This window comes from Xiphophorus couchianus, chromosome 5, assembly GCF_001444195.1.
Source record: "Xiphophorus couchianus chromosome 5, X_couchianus-1.0, whole genome shotgun sequence".
Classification (NCBI taxonomy): domain Eukaryota; kingdom Metazoa; phylum Chordata; class Actinopteri; order Cyprinodontiformes; family Poeciliidae; genus Xiphophorus; species Xiphophorus couchianus.
The window spans coordinates 36,998,768-37,024,348 of NC_040232.1; the positions used below are offsets into that span (position 1 = coordinate 36,998,768).

The following is a 25,581-nucleotide window of genomic DNA, read 5'->3' on the forward strand; positions in this document are numbered from 1 at the left end:
TGCTATACATGAGGTTTATTATCAGCTGATACCGATCCAGTACAGGAAAGCAGAGCTGAATTGACTTAGGTTTCTTTTTCAAGTGCAGACATAAATGTACTGAATTACTAATTTATTTGATAACTCTGCACCAGTACAGCACACTTAAGTACGTCAATAGCCTCACAAGCTTAGTCCAACATGTAAAAACAACTTTAATCTGTTCAGTCAGTGTGATTAGGAGTAGAACAACCAGTGGAAAATGAATAATAAAGAAACGGCTAGGTTGAAGTTGGTCAAAAATGTAAATAAATAAACTGCACCAAACCTCAAATGGTTCAGAAAATGTAATTAGGAATTCTAGATGTAAAGTAAAAAGTAAATTATGATGTCGCTCAATAGCAAAGCATAGAATAAGACTGAATAGATCTGCTCATGGATCAGACACATTGTCACCAATACCTGATTTAGAAATTTTGTCAGTAACGGGATGGATACAAATATTAATATTGGATAAACCAAAATGTCTCATTCCACTGGCAGATTATTTCACTTATAGCTAATAATTTTTCATCAAAATGAAAGAATTATTGACTTAAATCAAGCTCCTATTTCTTGCTGAATAGTTTTGTCGCATTTTAGGTGCACCAAGACATTCGCACTATAAATCAAACCAAAAGTACCCAGAAGGATTTCCTACTCCAAGCAAACCGTATAAAAGGTTTAACACAGGCCAAGTACGGATAAGAACACAGAAAAGAACATGATGCAAAACACAGACAAGGCCTCGAGAAGCTCACTGTTTCACTTTGATCCAGCACTGCAGGCTCACCTTCAGAGAACGTCTCTGCAGTGGCAAAAGAGAAGCAGAGGCGGCAGCGGCAAGGAGTCATATTTTGGGCTTAGCTGGTCACACATAATGATGGGACCAGTAGAGGAGGTACCTGGGGACTTCATTATGTTGACAAGACAGCAGGCCTGAGACTGCGGCTCCCCAGCAACCCTCTGCAGCCTACTTTCCCTCCCCATCTCCTGGGCTCTCGAAAACAGCAGTGTGGAGCTACGCCTGCTGGAATAGTCCGACAAATTCGAACCGTATTGTTCTAATATGTAAAGTTTCTCACTTTCTTTTTTTCTTCTTCCACAGCACAATCTTGGGAAAAGGCATGGTGCTGTTCTCTTCCTCTCTCGTTCTCCTGACAACAGATTTGCCCATAATGGGACGGCGGGGCGCCCGGCCCTGCTGACAGACTACATTACAGCTGCGACAACTACATGACAGCCAGCTACAGTAGGTGGCAGCTATCAGTCCGGGTTCTGCCATCAGTTTAATGTGGTGAAAATAGCCTCTGGGAGCCGAGACGCTCTCTCTCTCTCTCTATGGGGCCGTGTTGGGAGTCAGAACTCTATCCATCCAATAAACTCAGTTTTTATACTTCGTATTTTTCAAATACAAACGGCTCTAGCTTATAGGTCGTCATTTTAATATAAGAAGAAATGCATGAATCATCCATGCAAAGGAATCGTGCAAAATTAGCTGAAAAAATACTGACAAATCTACAGTATAGTTCAAAATTATTCATACCCATGGCAGATTTAGGTTTAAATTAAGCTTTTACGTTTTTTCTGTCTCAAAGTAACTAAAAGTCTTTTTAGTGGCCTTACTAAAGTAGAGGTATTATGTAAAATTGACCTTTTTTGAGCTTAAAATTTCCAAACCAAAAATATACTAGAGTGTTGCTTTGGTTCTTCCATGCGTGTTTGAAAAAAATCCTTTAATCTCCATGGCAACCATTCAACAGTGACCTTTGCAGGTGCAGCTCCTTCTTCGGGCTCACAAAGAACTCACCCACAACTCCCCCACTCAGCTCCTTCAGACTAGCCAGTATCAGTTAGCAAACACCTGGTGGAACTGTTCATCTGCTGAGCTCATTACAGGAGCTACTTCTCAGAGCAATGCTGGTCAAAACCTTAAAGGGTCAATAGAGGAGCCATGTTGTGATGGTTTCCTGAACGGGGAGTTTTTTTTTAAAGAGACAGAGGCCCAATTTCAAGGCGTCAAACTCTGAAGTCAAATTTCTTATATATATCTTGATATATTTCTTATATATTTGATATATATAGCAATTTTATAACAACTTAAGTTGTTGTAAAATTGCACTACATGGCTGGAAAACACACATTACTGTTCCTCCGGTGTCCTGAAAATAAAAGGTACCGGTAATCTGTGGAAGAAGTTTAACATTAGTGTGATGACAAGGAAGTCTTCTAAACTCTTAAAGCAGCACCTTTCTCCTCACAGCCTTTCCAGGCCTGCATGTCCTCAGAAATGGAAGAGCCGTTAGCTAAAGGCTAAGCACTTTCTCCTTGGAGGACTCTTCACCACAGCACAAAGTCCAGGCTGTCTTTTGTCTGATGGCTGAAGCTAGACCACGCTAACACAACATAACAAGCTTCAGCTCAATGTTAATGTCATTAACATGGGGAGTCGGCCCCGGCTCGTTTTACGAGGCCAGAGGAGGAAACGCTGAGGCGGAGAGCAGTAATTAGCTGCTATCATCTGGCTTTCAGGGTCTCCTCCAACAGTCAATTCGATTACTCCGTATAGCAGCAGGAGATGAATCAACGGCTACATGAGAAAAGGATGAGGCTCAGCAGAAAGGAGCAGCACGGCAAGGAAGAATAGATATGACTTGGGTCTTGCTCACTCTTCCCCTATCTGGACCGTCTTATCTGCCCTCGTGCCCCTGAGCCCGCCACATTTCATCCCTAATGAACAACCCCCATAAAAAAAGGGAGTTCGATTTCTCTCCCTTCCTTTCCATTTCTCAGGCTTCGTCTTTTCTCTCCCTCTGTGCAAGATGCCCGTCTATCATTCGCCGAGCCGTGGCAGAGCGTCCGATCTGCAGATCTCCTTCACATTAAGGATCCTATTAGATAGAGAACCCTAAAAGGTAATTGGATTTGGCCCTAGTTATCTTCATCTGTTTCACCCTGAGCCCACTGTAATAACTTACTCTCAGGGCCAAAGATAACTCAATTCTGGTCCGCAGAGAGTGAGGAGAGTGTGAGGAGGAGGCGGGCGAGAGGCGGCGGGGAAGAGAGGAGAAAAGCATATGTTAGGTCTCCGAGGCAAAACAGAGTCTAAATCAAAAGGCCCCTCTATCACCGCCTTCAAGGATATGGAATCTGACAACAAACATAAATTTGTTTTAATGTTTTGAATTATTTTCTTTGTGAAATGTGTTGCTTCTTGTTGTGTAACATCTGGCTCTCTGGAGCGCCGTCGTCCGAAGGCCGCATCACTTCCTGTGCAGCAGGGGGAACGTCCGCTGGCGAGGCCGAGTTAAAAGGCAGGAAACGTAATAGCAGAGTCTGTGTTTCTGCAACACATTTACAGAGACAATGCTTTTAAAAGTGCGACATAGCTGAAATTTATTTTGAAACCCTTCCACCCCCACCCTCAGTGGGATTGGGAGGAGTGTGAGGGGGGGGCGATTCATTGGCCTGTTATTTTTATTGTGGCAGTGCAAAATGAAAGCGTTGGCTCCGGGAGGCTCCAAACACAGCCTGTATGGAGGCAAAAATCAATACGGCAATAACCCAGCAAGACTTATCAGCGGCTCACTTCTCCTCAGAGGTCACAGAGGAGCAACTGCATTTAAGTGGGGAATTCAATTGTGAAACATAGTTTGGGACAAGCTCTGCTGGGTATCTGATTAGGGATGAAACGCTGAGCTAAAACTTACAACCCAACATAAAAAAAGAGAGAAAATATGAACCTTCTTTCAGTTTTATGCTGCAGCTTTAGAGCAACAAACACAACAGAAGGTTTTGGACTGCATTGCTTTCAGGTCTACGTTCAAATATGGCTGAACAGCAGAAGTGGAGGCAAGACCAGACCTTCTAAGACCACAACCAAGCTTTCCAAGATCAAGACCAAGATCTTCAGATCTTCTGAAACCAAGACCAGATCTGCTGAAACCAAGATCAGTCCTTCCAAGACTAAGACCAAACCTTTCGAGACCAAGAAAATGACCAGACCTTCCAAGATCAAGACCAAGACCAGACCTTCCAAGAAAAAGACCCTCCAAGATCAAGACCAGTCCTTCTAAGACCAAGACTAAACCTTCCAATACCAAAGTAACGGAAGGCATTGATATCGGAAGGTATCAGAAATGATACCTTTCAGAGATTAACCAAGATCTTGATTAATCTTGGACCAAGACCAGTTCTTCTGGTCTTGGTCCAAGATTAACCCTTCCAAAACCAAGCCTTCTGAGACCAAAACGAAGACCAGAATTTCTGAGACTAAACCCTTTGAGATTAAGATCGGACCTTCTGAGACCAAAACCAGACCTTCGCTTCCATCAGACTCTAGTGACAGCTCTAGGGGGGCAATAATTGTCTTAATGTAAAATTAACTGCTAATACCATTATTACGTCCGGCTGCCTCTCAAACACAGTGTGGCGTCACCTCTGCTGCTGAGATAAATGATTCATCCTTTTTAACATTCTTACTTCTGCTATTAAAGACAGTAGAGTTGGTGAAAGCTTCAGAGAAAAACATTAGAAACCAGACCACACACTCCATGCGTGTATAAACCTTTCTAAAAACCTGAGATTTGTTCCTTTTTCTAACCCTCCTGTGAGAAATTTAAATCTGAGGCCTACAGAGTCAGACAGAGCTCTAAATATTGATTGATTGATGATAGATGACTCTTCCCAGATTGATGAGCAGCAACAGCTGCTTCTCTTGGCGTTGTGTAAACAACTTTCTTCTTCATAGTAAGCCATACTTTTGCAGACTAACAAATCAAATTCATGTGATCAGCTGAGCCTGACGGCTATGCTTCCTCTACGGTCCAATGGAAGGACTGAGGGTGTGCTTAGTTTTACTCAATACTGTATTAATGAATAATAATAAAAGATTAGGACTGAAAATAATCTACTACTGACAGCAGCACTGTTCTAGGCCCAGGTGAATAACTGATCTGATATCTGAGAATTAAACTAGGATTAGAGCCTGTGTTAACCTTCGGAGAAATGAAGACTATGTTCCACCTGGAGTGAAAGCTGACCTCCAAACCGAAAATGAAAACCTTCCAGAACCAGAGGACATCCCATAATATTTCTACCTTTCAAGAGTTATGAGTAACTCTTGATTCATCTAACAGTCCCCTTCCCTTGAACCTTTGAAAAACATATCTTACAGTAAAAGTGGGAGCAGAGGCCTGGGGGTGGATGTGGTGGGTTTACCCAGACCAGAACCTCTCCACTCTGTCTGCAGCTCTTAGTTCTTGGTGAAAGGAGGTGTCAGGGAAGGGGGTGGAGGACCATATCCCTGTCACTACCAAAATACACCCCCAGTGGGAGTATAACGGACAGGATCCCAGCAGGACAGGAAATGATGCTGGGGAGATCCAGAGAGCAGACCGGGGGTCAGGATAGAGTTGGTCCTCCAGTGTTTGTCCTGCCGGCCGGTCAGAGGAGAGGTTAGACTGCTTCCATGGCTAAAACAGCCTGCCATGAATGCATTCAAGTCCAGGGTTAGGCCCGATCATGACTGACAGTAAACATTTTGAACATTCACTCTGACACCCGTCAGACGTCCCAGGATACACCAAGCTGTTCTGGGACTAAAGATCAGGGGACGTTTTAATCAGGTCATGGTTAATGTTGGGGTATGTAACTTTTATTTTGAAAAAATTTTTTAAAAGAAAAAAAAGTTGTTTTACATATTTGTTCACACCATTACTGTCATGACAGTATAGTATAAGACAGATAATCTGTGCTAACTGCAGAAATACACCACTCAGTCAGAAACAACCAATCAGAGTCAGGAGGAGGGTCTTAGTACTGTCAATCATGGTCGTGTGCGCACCGCTCATCACCCATTGTTCTTGGCTTAGCCTATAGCAGAGCCATGAATGCTAAGGCTAATTAGCATCGCTAACCCTAACCCTTTTTCTTTAACAGTGAGTTGTTTCTCTGTTATTAGCACATTGAGCAGCATGTACATGAGAGAGATTGACAGCACCAAGACCCTCCTCCTGGCTCTGATTGGTTGTTTTTGTCAGGAGCGGTGCATTTCTTCAGACGGTAATAGTAGCGTGGGGAGAAAGAAGAAGAGCTAGATCTTTTCACAGATTATCTTTCTCATCCTGTCAGGACATGGTGACAGTTTCAACAAATATGTAAAAAAAAAAAAAAATATATATATATATACAGTTTAAACTGTATATATACATTTAAGAAAAGTGACATCCATCAGCTTTAAGATTGCAGTCAAATTTAAGCAGGGTTACACTCTAAAATCTGTATTCTGAATTTTTTTTTTTCTTTAAAGCCAGCCAGCTATGCTGACATAATACTGGTAATTTACGTTGCAGACCTTTATGCACAAACTTATTTTTGGTTAAACAAGTTCATTCATAGGGCTTCTTTTGACAAATACTAAAAACAAGGCCGCATTTTGCTCCCACTTCACATTTGTGCTCAATCTCGTCTTGGTCTATCCCATAATATTCAAGCTAAATACATCCAGGTGTGTGCTTGTAACATAAGATAGAAAAACCTGTAAAAATTGGACATTTTCTGCATATTGTTTCGTCCATTTCCCCGCCGTTCTCCAGATGTAATAAATCTTCTCGCAGGTGTGAATGAGAACGGCGTGAACTCACCTCAAATTCTGCATGTTTATGGATGTCTTCGGCCCGCTGTCTGCTCAGGATGAACTCGGCCTCGTTGGCTACGCGAACCAGATGGTCCTTCATCGTGTGGCTGAGAAGCCTGGGGGAGAGTGGAAACGCTCCTGAGTAAAGTTGTGAAAGTTCACGTCACCAAACCCGTCGCAGTAAGTCATAAATCCACTAATCGGATTTTCATTTAAAACAAGCTGGATGATTTCCACTTCCATGATTTCGCAAGTGGAAATGATCTTTTCCACTTTTATGACAAAAGTCTTGGTCTCAACTAGCTGGTTTTTTTTTAAGGGCAATTTTGCTTGCAGAGACTTCAGTCGTTTCTGTTTTGTTTAATTATTTTGTACACTTGAATATCTTCTAGTTCCAGTGTTAAATGTTCGCTAGAAATTAAAATTCATTAATGTTTCAGAGGGTGTACTTGTACAATTCTGCCATTACTGTTATATTGAAAATGGTCTCAAAAAGGTCACAGTAACACATTTTACTGGAAAAATTGTCCCAGAAATTGTTGCGATACACGGTAATATTGTTGCTTTGAGATCATTTTCAAGGGATATAGTGATGATGGCATAACGCAAGTTCACACTCTTAAAACATAAATAAACTTTAATTTTGTAAAATACTTAACTCTGGAAGTGGAATGTATTTTACATACCGCCAAACAACAAAAAGATCAAAAACAATAAAAAGGAAATAAAAACCTACACACAAGCAAAACTATAAATCAAATGGATTATAAAGTCTGAACAAAATTTCTGATGAGAAAATATTAATCAACAGGAAGGAAAGTTATCAAGCATCTTTTAGTTTATTATGCAATTGATTTGTTGCTTATTGTGACAGACGCAGTCCCAAAAACAACAATATTATTGTTTATCGCAATAACTTCTGGGACAATTCATCGTCCAGCAAAGTTTGTTATTGCAACATGCCCACCGGTTCCAAGCGTCTAAGCAGGAGTTTCTGGGGAAATGCATGTATGTACTATCTTGGGCATCAAAGTATTTACAACAAGTTTACTTCCTGATCTGAGCCGAACAAGCAGGGAGGTAACATCCATGGAAAGCTCAGAAAGGAGCGTGCAAAATTAGCAGAAAATCTCATTGCCGCTACTAGCGCCGCGCCGCTAATTGATTCATTAATGGATATGCATCTCTGACAAGAGGGAGGATCTCCGGCCGTGTTGCTACATGTGTTCTCTACCTGGCTCCCCTTAGCGGCGCTGATGAAACCCGCATGTGATGTGTGAACGGGCCAGCATGTGGGTCAGGGGAAACTCTGCACAGGTCAGAGCTGAGCAAAGTGGAACAATAACAGAGCAGAGGACAGGGAGGAGAGCTGGAGGGCAGACTGGATGGACCGAGGGGGAGGGAGCTCAGCAGCTAGAGGACGACTGTAACCTAAGCCTGCTGTTTCAGCACCGTGCAGCAGGGGCCCCGGGGCCCCCTTCACCTCCATAACCTGTGTGGCAGTACTCCGGCCTCGCCATCATTAACCACAGCAACTGACCTCCTTTATGGAGCTCGGAGCTAATGCTCGCGACATGTGGGTGTCGTCTGAAGATGGACTCGTTTTTAAAAAGAAATACCAATAAAACAGCCTGAAATTAAAAAGATTTATTACAAAATAGATTCTGGATAAGTGCTCATTTTCTCCGACTCCCGTCTTCTCTACAGTGCATGTGTGTCTGATCACTAGAGAGCACATTTAGTTTCTGTTTAGTTCAGCTTTAGTTTCTGTACCTTATTACCAAACTTTGACTGGAGCACTGATGCAGTTTGCTAGTGGTGCTGCATTTATACAGAAAAGATTTGACAAAATTATTATTTTTTTTTTTACAGGGTTCCAGTGGCTATAGTTCGTCGTTTTGACCTTCAGGTACTGTGGTTCATTGTTGGTGTTTGTAGCTTGTAAACATGAGATAGACACTTCTATACCTCGGGCCTCTAAGAAGTCTCAGTCAACTTCAATATTATAAAGTTGCTGTATTAAAGTTGAGTACATCAGCGTGATTGTAATAGTAATTCAGGAAGGAGGCACTTGAGTTTTTCACATCTTGTCTGTCTTATACTATAGTGTCATGACATTGTGACAGTTTTAACAAATATTCAAAGAGCATTTTTTTTAAGTTACATACTGTAGCTTTAATAATATAAATTAAACACTAAACAGACACACAAAAAACAAGATAGCAGTTGAACAACGTCATCTGTGTAGGTAAAGTTTTTACTGACAATGAAGGCTCAAGTGAGTCACATAAAGAAATACTCTCCAGCTTTCAGTGACATTGGGTGTGTTGGACTGTGGCAGGAGTGCTGATTAAACTGACGGTCTGTAAAGTTCATCAAATTTGTAATTTCATTTCAAATCTGGTCCAAATGATCAGAAAAACTGACGTCACCGACAAAAAACTCTCACCATTTTGACCAAACAGACCCATTTCTCCCTTCCTACGATATTTTGTTTTAACGTTGCTTATAATTTCACATTATTAACATTATGATCTGAGCAGAATTTGGTGCCACTTGATAAAAATGGGTTAACTTTCCTACTTTAAATTTAAGAAATGTTCGTTTGTAACAGGCTCCAGGTCATACGCCTGTTGGGGAACAACTTTTTCTGTTTTTTTTGTTTTTTTTTGCTGCCATTGTGTGTAATCTGGATACAATTTCTACTAAGATAATTATTTAAAAATAAGTAAGTAAATAAATAAGCAAGCAATCAAAATTTGTTTCCATAACTGAGCAGACTCTTTTCACTGGCCTGATTCAGTTATGACAGTCATATTAATAACCAACTGTTGAAATTATTTTTTAAAACTTTAAATCGCAAAGAACTTCATCAGCAAAAAAGACAATATACTTAAAATAATTAAGGCTGGATGACCAGACACTTTGAAGTTCAGATTCAGGCTAAAAAGAGTTATATTACTAAAAACTTAATAAAAAGATCACAACTATGAAACCAAAAAGTTGCATTAAAGGATAAATATAAGGAATTTAATTTACTAACTGACTGAGTTTGGCTTTGCCTGTAAGGTAAGAAACACAGACCAGTAATCACCACCTAAGAGTGGATAACAGCAAACGCGTTAGAGTAAATCACAGCCTCTCATTGGGCCATGTCAAAGCACTGTCCTGGTAATCTAGCTGGATTAAATCGGGATTAAGACCTGCCAACTGGGAATGTGGCAGAAAGGGAGTGAGAAACCGTCCGCAGAGCGAGGAGCAACAGAGAGGGAAGGAAGGTTATCTATTTATTTATTATTTATTTATTGGAAAAGGATGGACCAAAAATTATGATGCTGGAGGCAAATAACAGAAGACGTTTAGACAGAAGAAATTATTACAAAGAGATAAAGGCTGAGAAAAAAAGGCGTAAAGTGACAGATGGACAGTCAAGAAATCAGGAGTGATTTCCCCTGGTGTCACAGAGGAACCAGCAATCAGAGCTGCTGTCACCTTCTGCCTAACCTCTCTGCTCCCCCCCTCTGATCCCAGTGGGATGAGCAGGTATTGAATGGAGCCTTGAACTCACCGCTCCTCCTAAAACACCTAAAGCCTCCCCGCTCGCTCAGATCATTGATTGTTATGCAGAGCCCTGAACAGCCACACCATCGGGGCAGGAGTCCCTGGGGGCCCAATGGGCGATGGGGCCGGATCTCCACCAGTGAGAGGGACAAGACAACGGTGAGGAAAACCCCCCCAGGCGGAGCCGAGGTGACCTACCTGCCTTCGTTGACCAACTCGATGAAGGCCAGTCCTGCGTTCTTCTGGATGGAGTTCTGCCATTCCTGCAAGCCAACAAAACGGCCATAAATACTAGGAAGAAAACTGCAAAAAAAACTAAGAACACAGTTGTTTGCTTTTCTTGACTCAATATGGGACAAGCCTGTGTCATTAGGTTGAGATCATGCGTGAAAAACTACCGGTAACATCAGCGTTTTGTTAAAAATGATCCATCGCTGTTGTCCTGTTAGAGTTACATTTACTTGAGTCATTCTTTGGAATAAAACGTACTTTTAGAAGTATTTTTACTATGCTATACGTTTTACTTTGACATGGGTAAAGTGAAGTTTATTATGAAGTCTTAATTGAGGAAACCTTTTTGGATTCTCTATCCAATATGAGGAACTTCACTGAATGAAAAGCAAGCTTGTTTTAAAGAGGAGTTCAGACACAGACACACACTTGTAGTTTTTGTTAAAGATTTACACTGAAAGAAATTGATTTGGAAAATGTTTCTTTAGAACTGGTTTTGTTAGTTTGTAATGTTATTTATATAAATGTGTATTTTGGTATTCAAAATGTCAAGATTTTCACATAACTTTAGGCTATGGTGATGATGTAATTTTTAAATATTAAATGAATCAGTTCAGTAGCTTTTTTTTACAAAATGCCTTTGTACTCTTTAGTTATTTCACCACTCTTTGGGTTTTACAGCTTCTTATTTAGTTTAACTTTGAATTCAGGTCGACTCACAGAAGGAATGACATAAATGAAATAAATGCCCGATTTTATATGACATGTTTTCAATTTTTTGCATTTCTTTGAAGGGAAAAAAGTGAGGTGGAAAAAAATGTATTCAAATTAAAAAATAAATTTTCAATAAAACAAAAAAAATATATATGTTTAAGCCACATCACACATCTCTAATTTGTAGAACTGCAACTTTTTACAACAGAAAAAAAAACAACTTGTGGAGGCACTGTGCTGCTTCCATTCCATACCCAAAACATCTAAACCACCAAATATCAAATTATTTTGTTAGAGGGGCAGTATTATGCAAAAATTCACTCCGAGTTTTATACCATGATATAATGTATTTCTCTCATCAAAAACATACTTTTAGTGTTGCTTTGATTCTTTTATGCATGTTTGAAAAATCTAATATTCCATGGCAAACATTCAGAGGTGCCTACATGCTTGCTCTTACAAAGCTCCACCCAATGCCACAAAGCTCCGCCTATCACCACAAAGCTCCGCCTATCACCACAAAGCCCCGCCTATCACCACGGTGGGAGCAGCAGTCTCCAGCCGTGCTTCTGCCTCACAGCGATCCTCTAGCCCAGCAGCAGCAGCATTAATCAAACACCTGGCAGAACTGGAGCCTGTGGAGCTCATTAAAGGAACTCTTGCAGTCTTGCGCTCGATCACAGTTGTAAACAGCATAATGGAGGCGTAACACTGGAATAACTTCCTGAATGTCAGAAACAGTAGGAGATCAGCACAACTCCAGGGGACTTCAGTCATACATCAAAATACAACAACACACACCTAAAGGAAAACTTGTCTTAGTTAAAAAGTCTATGGATTCAACTTTTATCTCACCACAGGTCGGGAACACAACTTTAAAGAGTTTCGAGCTTCAGACCCCGAATGCATGGACATTGGGTGAGCAAGCCACTGCAAGTCATGTTAAAAGTGCATTTATCACAAGTAAGCCTCACAAATTTCTCTGACTAACGTTATGGTTGAAGGTGTCAGTCTAAACAATCCGACCACGGCCCGGGCCGGGAAGGGGACAAAGAGCGGGGGAAAAGTCGGCGGCCACCGTCTCTCTCATGCTCTGTTCAATATTTCAACACCTTAAACGCAAGCGTCAAAAGAATAATAAAGCAACAAGGTCAGGGGTCCTGTCTGAACCTCAAAGCACTTCTCCCCCTCTTCCTCTCTGGGGACGCGGGGAAATATGTGCAAAAATATTTCAGCTTGGAGTAAAAAACTACAAAGCCACATAAATTAGAACCTCAATCACTAAATGTCTGCATTTAAAAAAAAAAGAAAAAGGAAAATGTTTTTCTGACAATGAGAAAACTTTCCCAGACATATGTATATTTTTTTTATCAAGGTTACAAAATATTTAAGTGACAAAAGGATGCATAGGAAAATGATTTAAAGCTAGCTGTCAACATCTCCCGAGCTGATAGAGGAAACGGAGTGTTTATGTAGAGGCTAGCTTGTCAGTAAACCTAGAGATCCCACAGGGAGGAGCATATCAGCGCCGCGAGAAACAAAGAGAGATCCGTTTACAAGATTTTCCTTACGCCCATCCAAACATATTTGTACACGTGACGCATTCGAGAAACCGTATAGCTTTTTCCCCTCCTCCTCGGCACAACAAGTACAGAACCATCGAAAGCGATCAGCACTTGGAGCCAGGGGAAGCGTTCCTCCGAAAACTTTCTGCTTACCGTCACTCTGGAAGCAACACACTTAACCTCGGCTCAGAACCGCTTTCTGTCCCGCACCAGCGTATTGGCATTGACCGTGTTTACAACGCTTTCCAAATAAAAGAGGGCACTGAGGGAATAGAAGTCTGGGCCTGAAAGACGGGAGCCGGCGAGGAGGAGGGAGCGTGTGAAGAGCAGCCGTGGGGCTTTAGCTGGAGCGCGGACATTAACCATGAGCAGAAACTAGAGGGGGAGGAGAGAGGGGTGAGCTTGTTCTGAACCAGGCCAGACCCGGTGAGCCGGGCTTCAAATAAACCCAGCAGGAAGCAAGGCAGTAAATAGAGCTGGAACTTGTGCCGTCGGATGCATCAGTCAGACTTTAAAAGAGCAACACTGATTTCTATTGGTGCTCCGATTGCGGTTTTATGGCAGATCACATATTACGGATCTTTAAAAAGCCTGACCTGCCGATTCATTTTTTGGGCGACACTGTTTTATTTATTTTTTCCCTTCCTGTAAAGTTGCTACAAAGAGCAAAAGTCGCTGAGTTGCTCTCTCACAGCAGAGCAATAGAGGACAGTGGTTGGTTTCTAGATCTTTGCTGAGGTAGATAAGATACATGGATAAGATCGGCTTCATATGGAAGTATTGGCCGATCACTGATCTCCCAAAATTAAAGAAATTTGGGCCGATTTATCGGTGCACCCCAGGTGGGATCTGCTGATTGGACTGTTAAAAAAAAAAGCTAATTCAATATCTAAATACAACCAACCACCCAGGGAAAAAAGCTGCAGGCTGCATCACAGTTTAAATTAAATAAAAGAGAATATGAGGATATTAAAGACTGATGCCTCATTAAAGTATTCCCAGCTATTCAAGATTTTCACATTTTTGTCATTTCAACCCCAAACTTCAATGTTTTACCATATTTCATGTGACAGACCAAACAAAGTAGAAGATAACAGTGATTTCGAAGGACAATAGCTTTCTTTAATAATGACGAACTAAAAATGATCTCGTATTCACTCCCCCTCAGATTGGATACAGTGCCTCTCAACATTAAAATTCAAGTCTTACCAGAGGTTGTAAAATGTATTCGGGTCTGGGCTTTAACTGGGCCATTTGTCCACTGAGCACACTTCAACCTAACCCACTCCACTGAAGCTCTGCTTTTCATTGTTGCTCTGAAGATTGCTCTTCTTGTGTCTTCCTTTTAAATTAATGGGATGCTCATGTGCTCATGTCTTGGCAGGTTTGCGGTTGTCCTCTATACAGTGCCACATTTCAGTGAGACACAATAAACAGTTCAAAGTGAAGTTTTCAGCGCTAGGAAAGGTCTTCTCCAAAATGACCTCGTTTTGTTGTGTTTCTTGGTCTTCATGGTGCCGTTTGTTCACTTCTCTGACAAACCGTTGAGGCCTCCAGAGAACTGCTGGATTCAGACTAAATTACACACAGGTGGACTCTGTCTATTAATTGGGTGTGTTCTGAAAGCAATTCGGTGCGAAATGTGAAAAAGTTCAAGGGGTATGAATACTGCCGCAAAGCATGGGAAATCATCTCATTGATATTTTCTGAAAAAGTACAACAAACAGAAAAACACCGTCTGACGTGCTGAACTCAAGTCAATAAAGAGAAAAATGGCAACTAAAGGTGGGGTCAAGAAAATATCTTAAGATTTAGACGCAAGATAAACAGGGTCACATTTAAACAAACCTCAAAATAATAGTAGAGTGACAGGATTAGCTCTAAACTGGGTTTGAAGAGAAGCAGAAGGGTCATTGGCATTGTGTGCAGGCTGCCAAAGGTGATAGCAAGACTAATGGCGTCATTATGGGCTGAAGAACGCCTCCTACAGTCGAATTAAAAACAAGCGGTGACCCTGATCCGAGGGACATCTCCAGTTGACGAAAAAAAAAAAGCAAAACGGTGGGACGGGTCGATGATAGGATATTGGATTTTGGCTTGGCCTGGTCAGCAATGTTGCAGATTTTATGGCCATGATAGGGGCTATGACCACGGCGCTCCAGATGAGAGGATACAAGCAGCCATTGGTGACCTCTCACCTCTGACCTGACCTTCAACAGAAGATAGGAACTGGGAGTGTGCTTTTCCTTGATCCTGACAAAAACGTTGAGGATGTTTGAGAAAGCTCCCGTGGCTAATGTTGCTGCTTTTCTTTTGACATTTTCTCTTGTTTTTTTTTGTGTTTTGTTTTTTTTTGCTCTTAAACGACTCAAAGTCTGACTGTTGGTGTAAATGCCCGTTTAAATCTGAAGTCGATACGACAGCTCTGTTTGGTCTGCCTTCCATGATGATGGCATTGAGTCTAAACACACATGCCACGGACTTCCGTCATTACAGCTGATTATCCATAATCAACATCTAAATATACCACTTGCACTGGTGAGAAAACACAGACCTCCTGAGCAAAATCGCCTTTCAAACATCGGCCTCACCACAACACAAGGAAAACATTTTCCAAAGCGGAGAAAGATACGTCCCCGGCTCTCCCGAAATAACAAATAAGTCAGCTGTGCTTTTTGGTGGCATCACTCATAATCACAAGTATTTGTTGATTTGAAAAGGCTTGGAGGACTGGAGCTTTTGGACGGAACGGCAAAAGCATAAATCCTCAAGCTGGAGGTGACAATCGAGGCCAGGCAGGATGGAAAATTGGTTTTCATTTTGCCAGAACTTTTTTTACACAAGCGCTGCGAAAGTAGTAAGTTCTCGCAAATTTTGCCGTTTTAAGATTGGATCTTTGCTTTAAAACGTCTCATAATCAGCAATATAATTCAGACAGGCACTTAAAAAGAAAAACTCTTAACAATGTTCTTTCTTTGATTAATACAGAAGCTGAGTAGTCTGGTATACAAGAGGCTGTGTGAATAACTCAACACCAGAGCCTCTTCTCAACGGGCCACATGTGCACGTTCATGTGCTTAAATGAAAACAGACAAGTCGCATTGGTGTTTGCGTGCTTAAATTCGCAACTGAAGCAATATTTACTGATGTGCAAATATTTACTCAGCCGGGTCTCCGAGAGCTTCATGGACTCACACTGTCAGGACTAAACCAACAAAGGCCTAGAGCTTCCATATCCTAAACACACAAACTAGAAACATGCGAGAATAGCTCAATGAAAACCCACTCCACGCAGAAGCGGCGACTGTATACAGGACGTTTCATATGTGGTGTTAATCCAGTTTTATGGCCGTGTATTGCAATGGTGTGGGAAGAAAAATAAGTGCAGCTGTTTATCCAAAAATGTCGTCTGTTTTTTTTTTTTCAGGCCCTCGATCGCAACTGGATCACAAAGCGTTGTTTTATTATTTTGAGACTTTAATGTCCCTCTACCATGAAGGATATATGGCTAAGTACGGGGTGGGCGATACGGACTTAAAAGTTTTATCACAATATTTAATTGTCACAATAATTGGAATTTATTGTGACATGGATAAATTAGCACTTATGAAAAAAATCACGATAAACAATAATATGATAAATATCCACCTATACAGCAGAGTCCACAATAATTCACACACTAGCAGAGTTCAATTGACAACTTTCATTTAAGCAAGAAATTTGGCGATTTCACAGGAGATCAAGATAGGTATAAAACTATGTGGAACGGGTTTGTTAGATTTTTTTCCCCCTTTTTAGGGGGAGGAGGACAGGGTTATATGATGTGTTATATAACACATCCTCTTATTTACATTTATTACAAAAATGACATTAAAAAAAAAAGTTGAACTGCTAGAGAATTTTTACTGAGATTTTTACTGAAAGCCCCAGCCATGACTCCTGAGCAGGTTTCTGCTTCCACTGCTACTACTGACCGTTCAGCAGTTGGAACGACAGCTCTACAGGGTTGGCAGGTCTCCTTACCGTCACCTTCATCTTCAGCTCAACTCACAGATTCTCTGATTCAAGGCAAGTCTTTGGTTGGGCCACTTCTAAACATGGATATAGTTAGCAAGCTAAAGGAAACATGCTAACTTGAGGGCACCACACGACTCAGTGGTGGGGCAGCTATTCGATTCCAGGCACTACTAGCAACAAGGTAGCTTAATGATTAAATAGATAAAATGTTACTAAATCTATTGTGGGTATAATAACACTGAACTATATTATATCTGGAAATGGAGGCAGCTTATAAGACCCTGACAATCTAAAAAATACACACTGCTGTGAGGATGATGCTAACTGTGCTACTTGCTAATACGCAGTTTTTAAAAAAAGTCAACATATTTTTGACTTAAAAACCAAGTTTTAGTCAAACTTAGCTTGATTAAAACTTTTTTAGCTCTTTGTTACTCCTAGTCTCACAGTGTCATGTTGCACCTGGTCTTCAATAAATAATAACCAGTTATGGCACAAGGTTTGTTAAATTAGCTTAACCTGCGAACCATCCACAAAGTCAGAGGGGACAGCAGCAAGCTAACATTCTAATCTGAAGTAACAGCTTAGTTTCTATTCCTCCTCCATCTTTTGTTTCAAGTCTTTTTCTGACTAAATCACACACAAAATTAGTGAAAATGTAATTTTTTCTTTTTTTTTTTTTTTTTTAAGTACAATGGCCCGAATATGCTGCTGTACTCACAGTGTCATGTTGCCTCAGGTCGTGAATGAATAACCATGAATAATCATAGAAATACTCATAGAAAAAGGTTTATTAAATTAGCATAACCTGCTAATGTTATTGGAGGATGGAGCAGCTTTTAAGCCATCCATGAAGTCAGAAGGGACAGAAACAACAAGCTAACATTCTGGTCTGAAACCCTTGCTTAGTTTCTATTCTTCCTCCATCCCTTGCTTTAAGTTTTTTGGGTTTTTTTTTACAATATTTCTTCCCAATATTTAACATAAGAAATGCTGAAATTCCACAGTAAATTTGGGAAAGCGCATCAAGTGCTTGTATTTTTTTGTGTGTGAAATCAGCATAATGGCAGACAGAGGAAAAGCAAGGGGAAAAACTGTAGAGTACATTCCAAAGTCTCATAACAGCGAGGCTGTTGGGTAGGAAAACATCACGTTAACGGTGTCTGTCAGGGGCAGAGGTCTCTGTTGGGGAAACTTCACTTGGCTGAAGCACGATTATATGTTGCGCATAAATAACCGGCTGTTCGTGCCACTTGAAGCCGGCTCGCGGGAAAACCAACTGGGAGCCAAATTAAAAGCCGCCACAATATTTTTAGGAGTCTCCTGTCTGATTTTCTCCTCTCAGCTAGAGTCCGTTTCCTGTCAGGAAGCTCCCCCCCCTTCCTCCCCGGCTTGACCCCCGACCCCTCCACCGCTGCGGAGTTGCACACGGCGGGGAGTCTTTAGGATTAAGTGCCAGTTGGTGTATGCCGTGTTTTCTCTGCTTCTCAGCGGAGAGTATATTTTCAAAGGATGCGGGCAGCATTGCAGAGCAACGATGCTGGACACAGAGCCGCGTGGCGCAGATGTGGAGGGGGCATGGCAGCAGGCCGGGGGGGTTAACGGCTCTTTGATTTTCACTCATCTTGAACCTTGTGAGCCTGTTTAACTGCACAGTGGGACGTTGGGCTGACAGAAGGGAAAATTACAAATATGTCGCTTGGTTTCATTGCATTCCTCGGATTTCTCACGTCTCTCCTCTGTTTTTGTTCAACATTTTCTGCATTTAATCCGTGATCCAAAACACATATCCACCAACCCAATCTCACCTGCCTAGATATCAAAACACATCTGATCTTTCTCTCTTCCTCCCTTCCTCTGAAGTTTTGCGACCCGTAGGTTGGTCCTCTTGGTTGTCACGTCTTGCTATCGATTGTATGGGGGAATGATGAGCGTCACGACCCGTTCCCAGACAGCGGGGGGCTTAAACGTCCCTCCCTTTGCCACTCTCTCCTCCTGTAACTTGGAGGTCAACGTGTCAAGGGTCAGGAGAAGCCAAGTGTTTTGGGAAGTCGACGACTTTCTCCTTGCTGACTAGAACGGGGAGGTGTCCATCTGTGAAACAGGTTAACATTTGGTGAGCAGCTGGGAGCATATGATGCTAGCAGCGGATGGATCAGGTGGGTTAACGCCGGTGTTACTGGATTAGAATTGAAAGGATTATCTGGAGGCGTGGTCGCAGCAACAAAACCAAAAGACAGATTTATCTGGTAGTTTATGAAATATTGAAGGAAAGAAACGAAGCAGCTGACATAGATATGATTTTGTTTTTGTAAAGTGCCTTGAGACCACATTTGTTGTGAATTGGCACTATAGGAAAACTGAATTGCATTGCATGGGGTTTTTATTCCCATTTATTTATTATTGCTTTTGGTTGTGTTTTATTATATTATATTTTGTGAATATTTATTAAAAAAAAACTTCCCATTTCAGTGTCTTTGCAAAATTCTAATTTATTTGTCTTTGACAGGGCGAGCTTGCATCATTATGCCATTATCAATATGCTACTTGAAAATGGTCTCAAAACAACAATATAATCATTTTGGGACAATTTATAGTCCAGCAAAATTTACTGTTTGTTTTTGTTTATTTCAAGTGCACCAAGATATTTGCACTACAAACTAGACAGAAATACTTGGTAAGATTGAGGGATATTTTGCAGAGAGCCTCTGTGATCCACTGTTCTGCAGCATTTGGCTCAGTCTTACGCCATAACACACCCGCATAAAATGACTAAATTACTCACCGGTGAAACACAATGACGTTTGAGGGTGTAACGTAAAAAAGGTAATTTATTTTAGAAGAGATCTGCAGAGGATCCAGTCCAAAATGGAAAGAATGGACAGAAGAGTATTACATAAGTTGCGTTTCCATAGAAGTATCAACACGTCAAATGACAACTTTTTATGAAGTGTGTGATGCTGTGAGAGCTCTGGTGGAGCCAGAAAAAAACCCCCAAAAAGACATCCTCCTTCTCCTCCTACTTCCTGTCGTCTTCTTTAGCATTTCCACCAGTAGTAGAATCCGGCTGTTGATCACGTGACTTTTGTGATGCAAAAAAAAAGGTGTTTCCATTACAGTGTTGCTATATGCATCTATTTCAATACAAAATACAGAACCTACCTCATCCAACTGCAAAAACTTACAGTGAGTTATTTTCTATATTGCCGTGTTTCAATTAAGCAAATTTATTTTCGTATTTTCAATTTACGCAATTTTACCGTCAATGGAAACGAAGCTAAAGGCGTCATCAAAAGGGTTTTGCATTAATGTTCATAAACAAAAAGGATCGTCATTATACCGCTGGAAAAGTCATCACAGTATAGCTCTATAACTCCTCTTTTAATCTTGTGGTCCTTCCATTCCTTTTAAAGTCAAACCAGTTCTTCTCATGTTTTTAGCAGAGTTTACAATCAACAGCGTAGTTTTAATGAATAAAATGATAATATGAGGAAAACCTCCAATTACCCTACAAAAAATACTTTTTGATTACCGTTTTGTAAAAGGATCGGGAAGAGACGACCTGCACAAAAAAAAAATCAGCAGCATTTCTCCGCCTGGCCGTCTTCTCCCAGAGCGCGTACGGCACGCATCTCTAATAAATGGCAGGACGATAGATGGGCTGACACAGGGGCCGGACAATAATGGCTGATCTACAGGACACAAATGCAGCTACTGAGAAGATTTATGGGCCACTGCGCATCGAACACCATCCGCTATCCAATGAGATAATTTCTCAAAACTCCGGAGGGATGGCAGCCGTGGAACTCCACTCTCCGGTCCCACTGTAAGTGCTGATTAATCGCATGTTCTACGCCCGGAGCCGGTCCTGGGAGTGCATCCGAGAAACAGGAGAGCCGCCATAAAAACGACAAGAAGAGGAGCAGCTCCAAACGGGGACAAAGACGAAGAGAGAGAGAACGCTCCTTTAAAAGCACGATAATCATTTGATGTGGCAAAGATCGCAAAAAAAAAAAAAAAAAAATCTCTTAAATCTCATGGTAATATTTCATTTATTTCCTTTTGACCTGAAAAACCTTTGTTTTTAGACAGGACAAACCAAAACAAAGGATTGATCTAATAATGATGCACCAGTAAACTGACCTAGGGTCAACATCATTTTCCTCTTGATGGCAATCTGAAAGTCTTGATTTTTTTTTTTTTTTAAAGTCTCTTTCCTGTTCTACTGAAAACCTAAACTTATCAGACATTAGCAAGCATGTCCTCAGATACACAGGTTTGTTTTGCGTTTATCAAGAATCAAGTAAAGGTTAATGAATAACAGGGATCAACATGAATTTCTTTGATTTTTAATCTTATCTCTAGTCTGGATTCTGCTACACAGATTATTTAGTAAGTGAGCTGACCAGCGCTTTTCTAGTCATTCTGTATACTTTAAGTGTTGCACACTGCAGCCACATTCAGCTGGTCACAGTTGGATGTGGTACATGCACCGATATGCAGGTGGGTTGCAAACCCGAGGTCAGGTGCCTTGCCCAGAGGCACAGCGACATGAGACAAGATGATCATGGAATCAAACCCACAACGTTTGGATTGCATTCCTGCCAACTCTTTGACATTCACATAGTACAGCAACTAGTCTCATTAGTTATTAAATAATAATTAAGACAGTACAATAACTTATATGTGGTGAGGATATTAAAAAAAAGAGCACAACTTGAGCACAACTTTCCAGCGTCGCATTAGATCAGGTTTCTGAAGCAGAAATAAAACCCCAGTGGGTCAAGAGAAGCAGCTTTGTCTCAAATCGCCGTTGTTGCTTGTACATTACAAAAGAAAAGAAAAAAAGCTTTTTATGTGTTGAAATCTACGTAACTAATTAATCAAAATTAACTTGTTAAAATTCCCGCTCTACTCATAGCGGCTGCCCAACAGATACAAGAATATGTCTATAAATTGGAAACAAATGGCTAAATAAATGGTTAAATATATACCATATTTATACAAATGAACTTATTAGTTTTTAGGAAAAAACATTTTTAATCTACAGTTTTGTTTTCAAAATAACTTGAGTTTGGCCCAACATTCACAGCAGCCAGAGTCAAACTCCGTGTTTCAGTTTTCTGGAACTTTTTGTGACATTTTAAGAAAGATTGAAAAGCTGAGCATCAATTTGCGTTTAAAATGAAGTGCAATCTGAATCACAAAGGAAGCCCCGCGCTTCCTCTCTGTGTGCCACTCTATAAGAAGTACAGTTTAAGGTCATTAATCCTCCGTTTGTGTGTTCAGGAGACCACCAGGATCAATATTACAGATGAGGGAACGGCAGCGCGCCACCCCAACAGTTAATGTCTGTTTAAAATGGCCCTTTAATTGGGAGCGCCGTTGTGCTGGCCTCCATCAGAAGCACTATCAAACAGCGGTTTACCATCCGCTCCTCAATGCCAGGCCGACGCGGCTGCTAGTGCAACTTTCATAGGATCTCTGATTAAAAACTGCTTTGCAGTCCCCAGCCTCTTGACCCCTCACCCCGGCTGCACTCCATCTCCCAGCTTGGGAAATTAATTAAAATTTCCAAGAGATGCTGCTGCGATCACATCTCTGATGAAGGTGTGGAAGAGGCGGCTGGGGGCTGGGCAGAAAAAGAATCGGTCAAAATCCCCTCCATCTACTTCGTTCAGCAGCTAGGCAGGAAAAAAAAAAAAAAAAATCACAAGATGGCCACAGAGCACTTCCTGTGTGAGAATGGAGTGTTTCCTGTGCCGGAGGGCCTGAGAAACCTCGCTAAATAACGCCATCAATCATGGCGGGAAAGGAGGAGAGAGGAGGGGGCTCACTCTCGCTGGCTCGCAGGGAGAACAAACACACAAATAATTAGACGTATTGTAATTTACCCCGGAGCGAAGTCTGTCCCGGGTTTCTGTCTTTTCCCTGGTGGGGAAAAGCAGCAGATCATTCCCATCCCTCCCTGCTCCCCCACTGCCCCCCCGTTACACAACAATAAAATTACATTTGCATTAGCTTGTGTGAGAATTTGGTTGGATGATTTATTGAAGCAATCAACACTGCACTGGCCAATCCCTGGCCGTCTCACTTAAAAAGAGAGACTGTGTGCATGCGTGTGTGTGGGTGTGTGCGCGTGTGTGTGTAACTGGGAGCTTTGGGGAGAAGGAAGGAATAGCTTGGGCCATGAACCAAAAGGGGGGCGGGGGAGCGAGGCATGAGCCGTGCAGCGGAGCAATCACTGAGATTCTGCCTTTGATTAGATTAGCATTAAACAACACCCTGACAGATATGACAAATAGGTGCATTAGCGGCCGTCATTCTTTGCCGTCGAGCTTTCAGTCCCGCCGTTTCTGCGTCTCTGGACACGAAGAGGCTCACATTCACTCCCCCCCCACCCAGACCCCTCTGACGTCCCCCCCCTCCTGAGTCCCACAAGCCCCGGTTCTCAAGGCCGATGACATCCAAACAGATTTGTAATCTGGCCGCACTACTTTTTTCTGTAGAAGAGGCTAAATGAGTAATGGGAATCAAACGACATATGGGGGGAGTTAGAAGGAGAAGGGAAGAAAAGATGGCGGTGTTTGGTAGGACAGGAGATCCATCCAATAACAGAGCAGAGCATGTTAAAGAGATGCCTTTGTGGTTTTTGTTAAAAACGGAGAGAACAGTTTCACCGAGTAAAGTAATCACAGCCTCGTTAAATGAATTGTAGTTATCATACCTGACAACTACCGCAACTGGATAATCATCACATAACTGGAGTAGGACCTGCCTGACGGGATGAAGTAGGCTAAAAGACCTCAAAAAGAAATTAACTAAACAGAAGAACATAGTTTTGACGTTTAATTTTACAAGTCTGTACTCAAATTTGGCGTCATTACTAGGACACAGATACCTGAGGTCTAGTATCAGTCCATACCAATTGAATACAGAAAAACAGAGCTGAATTCACTTAAAATGATTTCTTTTTAACCACAGACATAAATGTACTCGCTTACAAATGTATCTGCTAACTGTACCAGAGCAGGACACTACAAATAAAAAAATAATAATAAATGTTTGAAGAACTAATGAGCTACAATAACATTTAATTTCCCTTTGGGATAGATAAAGAATTTCTGAATTTGAAATACACCAATAGCTTCACCAGGGACTTAGCCCTGGTGAAGCTAAATAATTAACACTTTACTGAGGTGAGTAGCATTTCGGTTTTTATCCAGCAGGAACCCTTCTGTGCATCTCTTAATAGTAAGCAGCCATCCCAGAGTGATCCATTGACAACCCGATCATTGGCCCCGCCCACGTCCGCTCATGATCCCTGAATTAGTATTCATGAATCCAGCAGCAGCTAAATAAAACCTGGCAACCAAAACACTCAAAGGACGGAGAAGAAAGAGCCAATCAATGCAAAGCACCATCAAATCTACATCATCCCTCCTCATCGGTTTGGGCCTGGACCACGAGGGCCAGCGATCGGGTCAAAGGTGACCTGGACAGGTCAGCCTCTCTTGACCCCCTCTGACACGTGGTTGCAGCTCGTCGTCCTCCACCTGAGCTGCAGCATCACGGCAATAGAAAGCAGAAAGGGAGAGATGCTGCACTTGCCTGAGAACACAGCAGCATGACGAGCTCCACCACCGAGCTGCTGGACTTCATACACACCAGACCTGGACGAAACAAAAGGTCAGGAGGTCAGAGAGCGCATTAAAACAGTTACACAGTAATAACACACAAACTAACTAAATGCTAAAATTTGGTTTTAATTAAAAACCCAAATAAAAAGGGCTTTTAATTGTTTAGGAGCACAGCAGTGCAAAACACACAAATTCTTACCAAGTACTAGAAACTAGACAGTTTCTAGTGCAAATATCTTAGCACACTTGGAATAAGACAAAATTAACTTACAGGGAATATTTTAGCAAGAAATAGAAGCTTGTTTTAAGTCAATAATTCCTCAATATTGATTTTTAAAAAAGTACTAAATATAAGAAAAAAAATATTCCAGTGGAACGAGACTACAGTTTTAACTTACAGTATGGGAAAAATGTCTTGTTCCTCTGGCAGATTATTTCACTTATAACTGGAACTTTTTCATCAACATTAAGGAATTATGAAGCCACTATATCTCACTAAAATGTTATCTGAAAGTTAGCACACTTGAAATGAAACAAAACTGCAATATTTGCACTAAAAAGCAGATCAGAAATACTTGCTAAGACTTTGTGTTTATGCAGTGAGCTAACATAGATCTAGTTATTAGGTCTCTATGATTCTGACCCGGTGGGAATCCAACAGAAACTACGCTTTTTAAATCAATCCAGCTGTGTGATTTATAATCATTCCGCTGCAGAACAAATGGTTCAAATCAGCTATTTACAGACCCAGATAGCCGTGACCCTCGTCTCCTTGGTGACAGCTAGAGGCTGGTAGGTGGTGTTAGCTTCCTGGGTTCTGGTGGAGACTCGTACTGGTCCGTGTCCCAGCAGACAGGGATCAGCTAACCTCGTGCCATCTGCCTTGGGGGTAAGGGCTTGTATTGATGGGACTAATGAGTCGACATGATGTTACTGTAAACTAATACATATCTGGGCCTTGTATTACAGGCTGGACCTGACCAACATATGTCTCCATTGATCCCTACCAGCGAGCCCAAGGCTTTAAAGGGCCGGTCAGGGGGCAGAGGAGGGTCCGAGGTTCAGACGGGGAGTAGCAGACAAGCTTTGGTGTGTTTCGTTGGCTCTTCAAATGACATGTTTAAAAAAAACGCAAACACACCCCCACACACACCTTCCTTCCAACGCATTTCTCCACCCAGCCTCCTAAAGCTATCAA

The 25,581-nt window shown here is 41.5% G+C and overlaps 1 protein-coding gene across 7 annotated transcripts in view; it reads right to left on the reverse strand.

Moving 5' to 3' along the window:
• lrba (LPS-responsive vesicle trafficking, beach and anchor containing) overlaps positions 1 to 25,581 on the reverse strand; it is a 243,144-nt gene that overhangs the window by 133,023 nt on the left and 84,540 nt on the right. For 6 of the 7 annotated variants that reach the window (XM_028018763.1, XM_028018766.1, XM_028018765.1 and 3 more), the window contains 3 exons: positions 24,355 to 24,416; positions 10,415 to 10,479; positions 6,663 to 6,771 (listed from right to left, as the gene is read on the reverse strand). In XM_028018763.1, the coding sequence (XP_027874564.1) occupies positions 6,663 to 6,771; positions 10,415 to 10,479; positions 24,355 to 24,416 (236 nt within the window). Of the gene's footprint in view, positions 1 to 6,662; positions 6,772 to 10,223; positions 10,368 to 10,414; positions 10,480 to 24,354; positions 24,417 to 25,581 lie in introns of those variants that run through there. The other variant, XM_028018768.1, reaches the window with a different exon arrangement.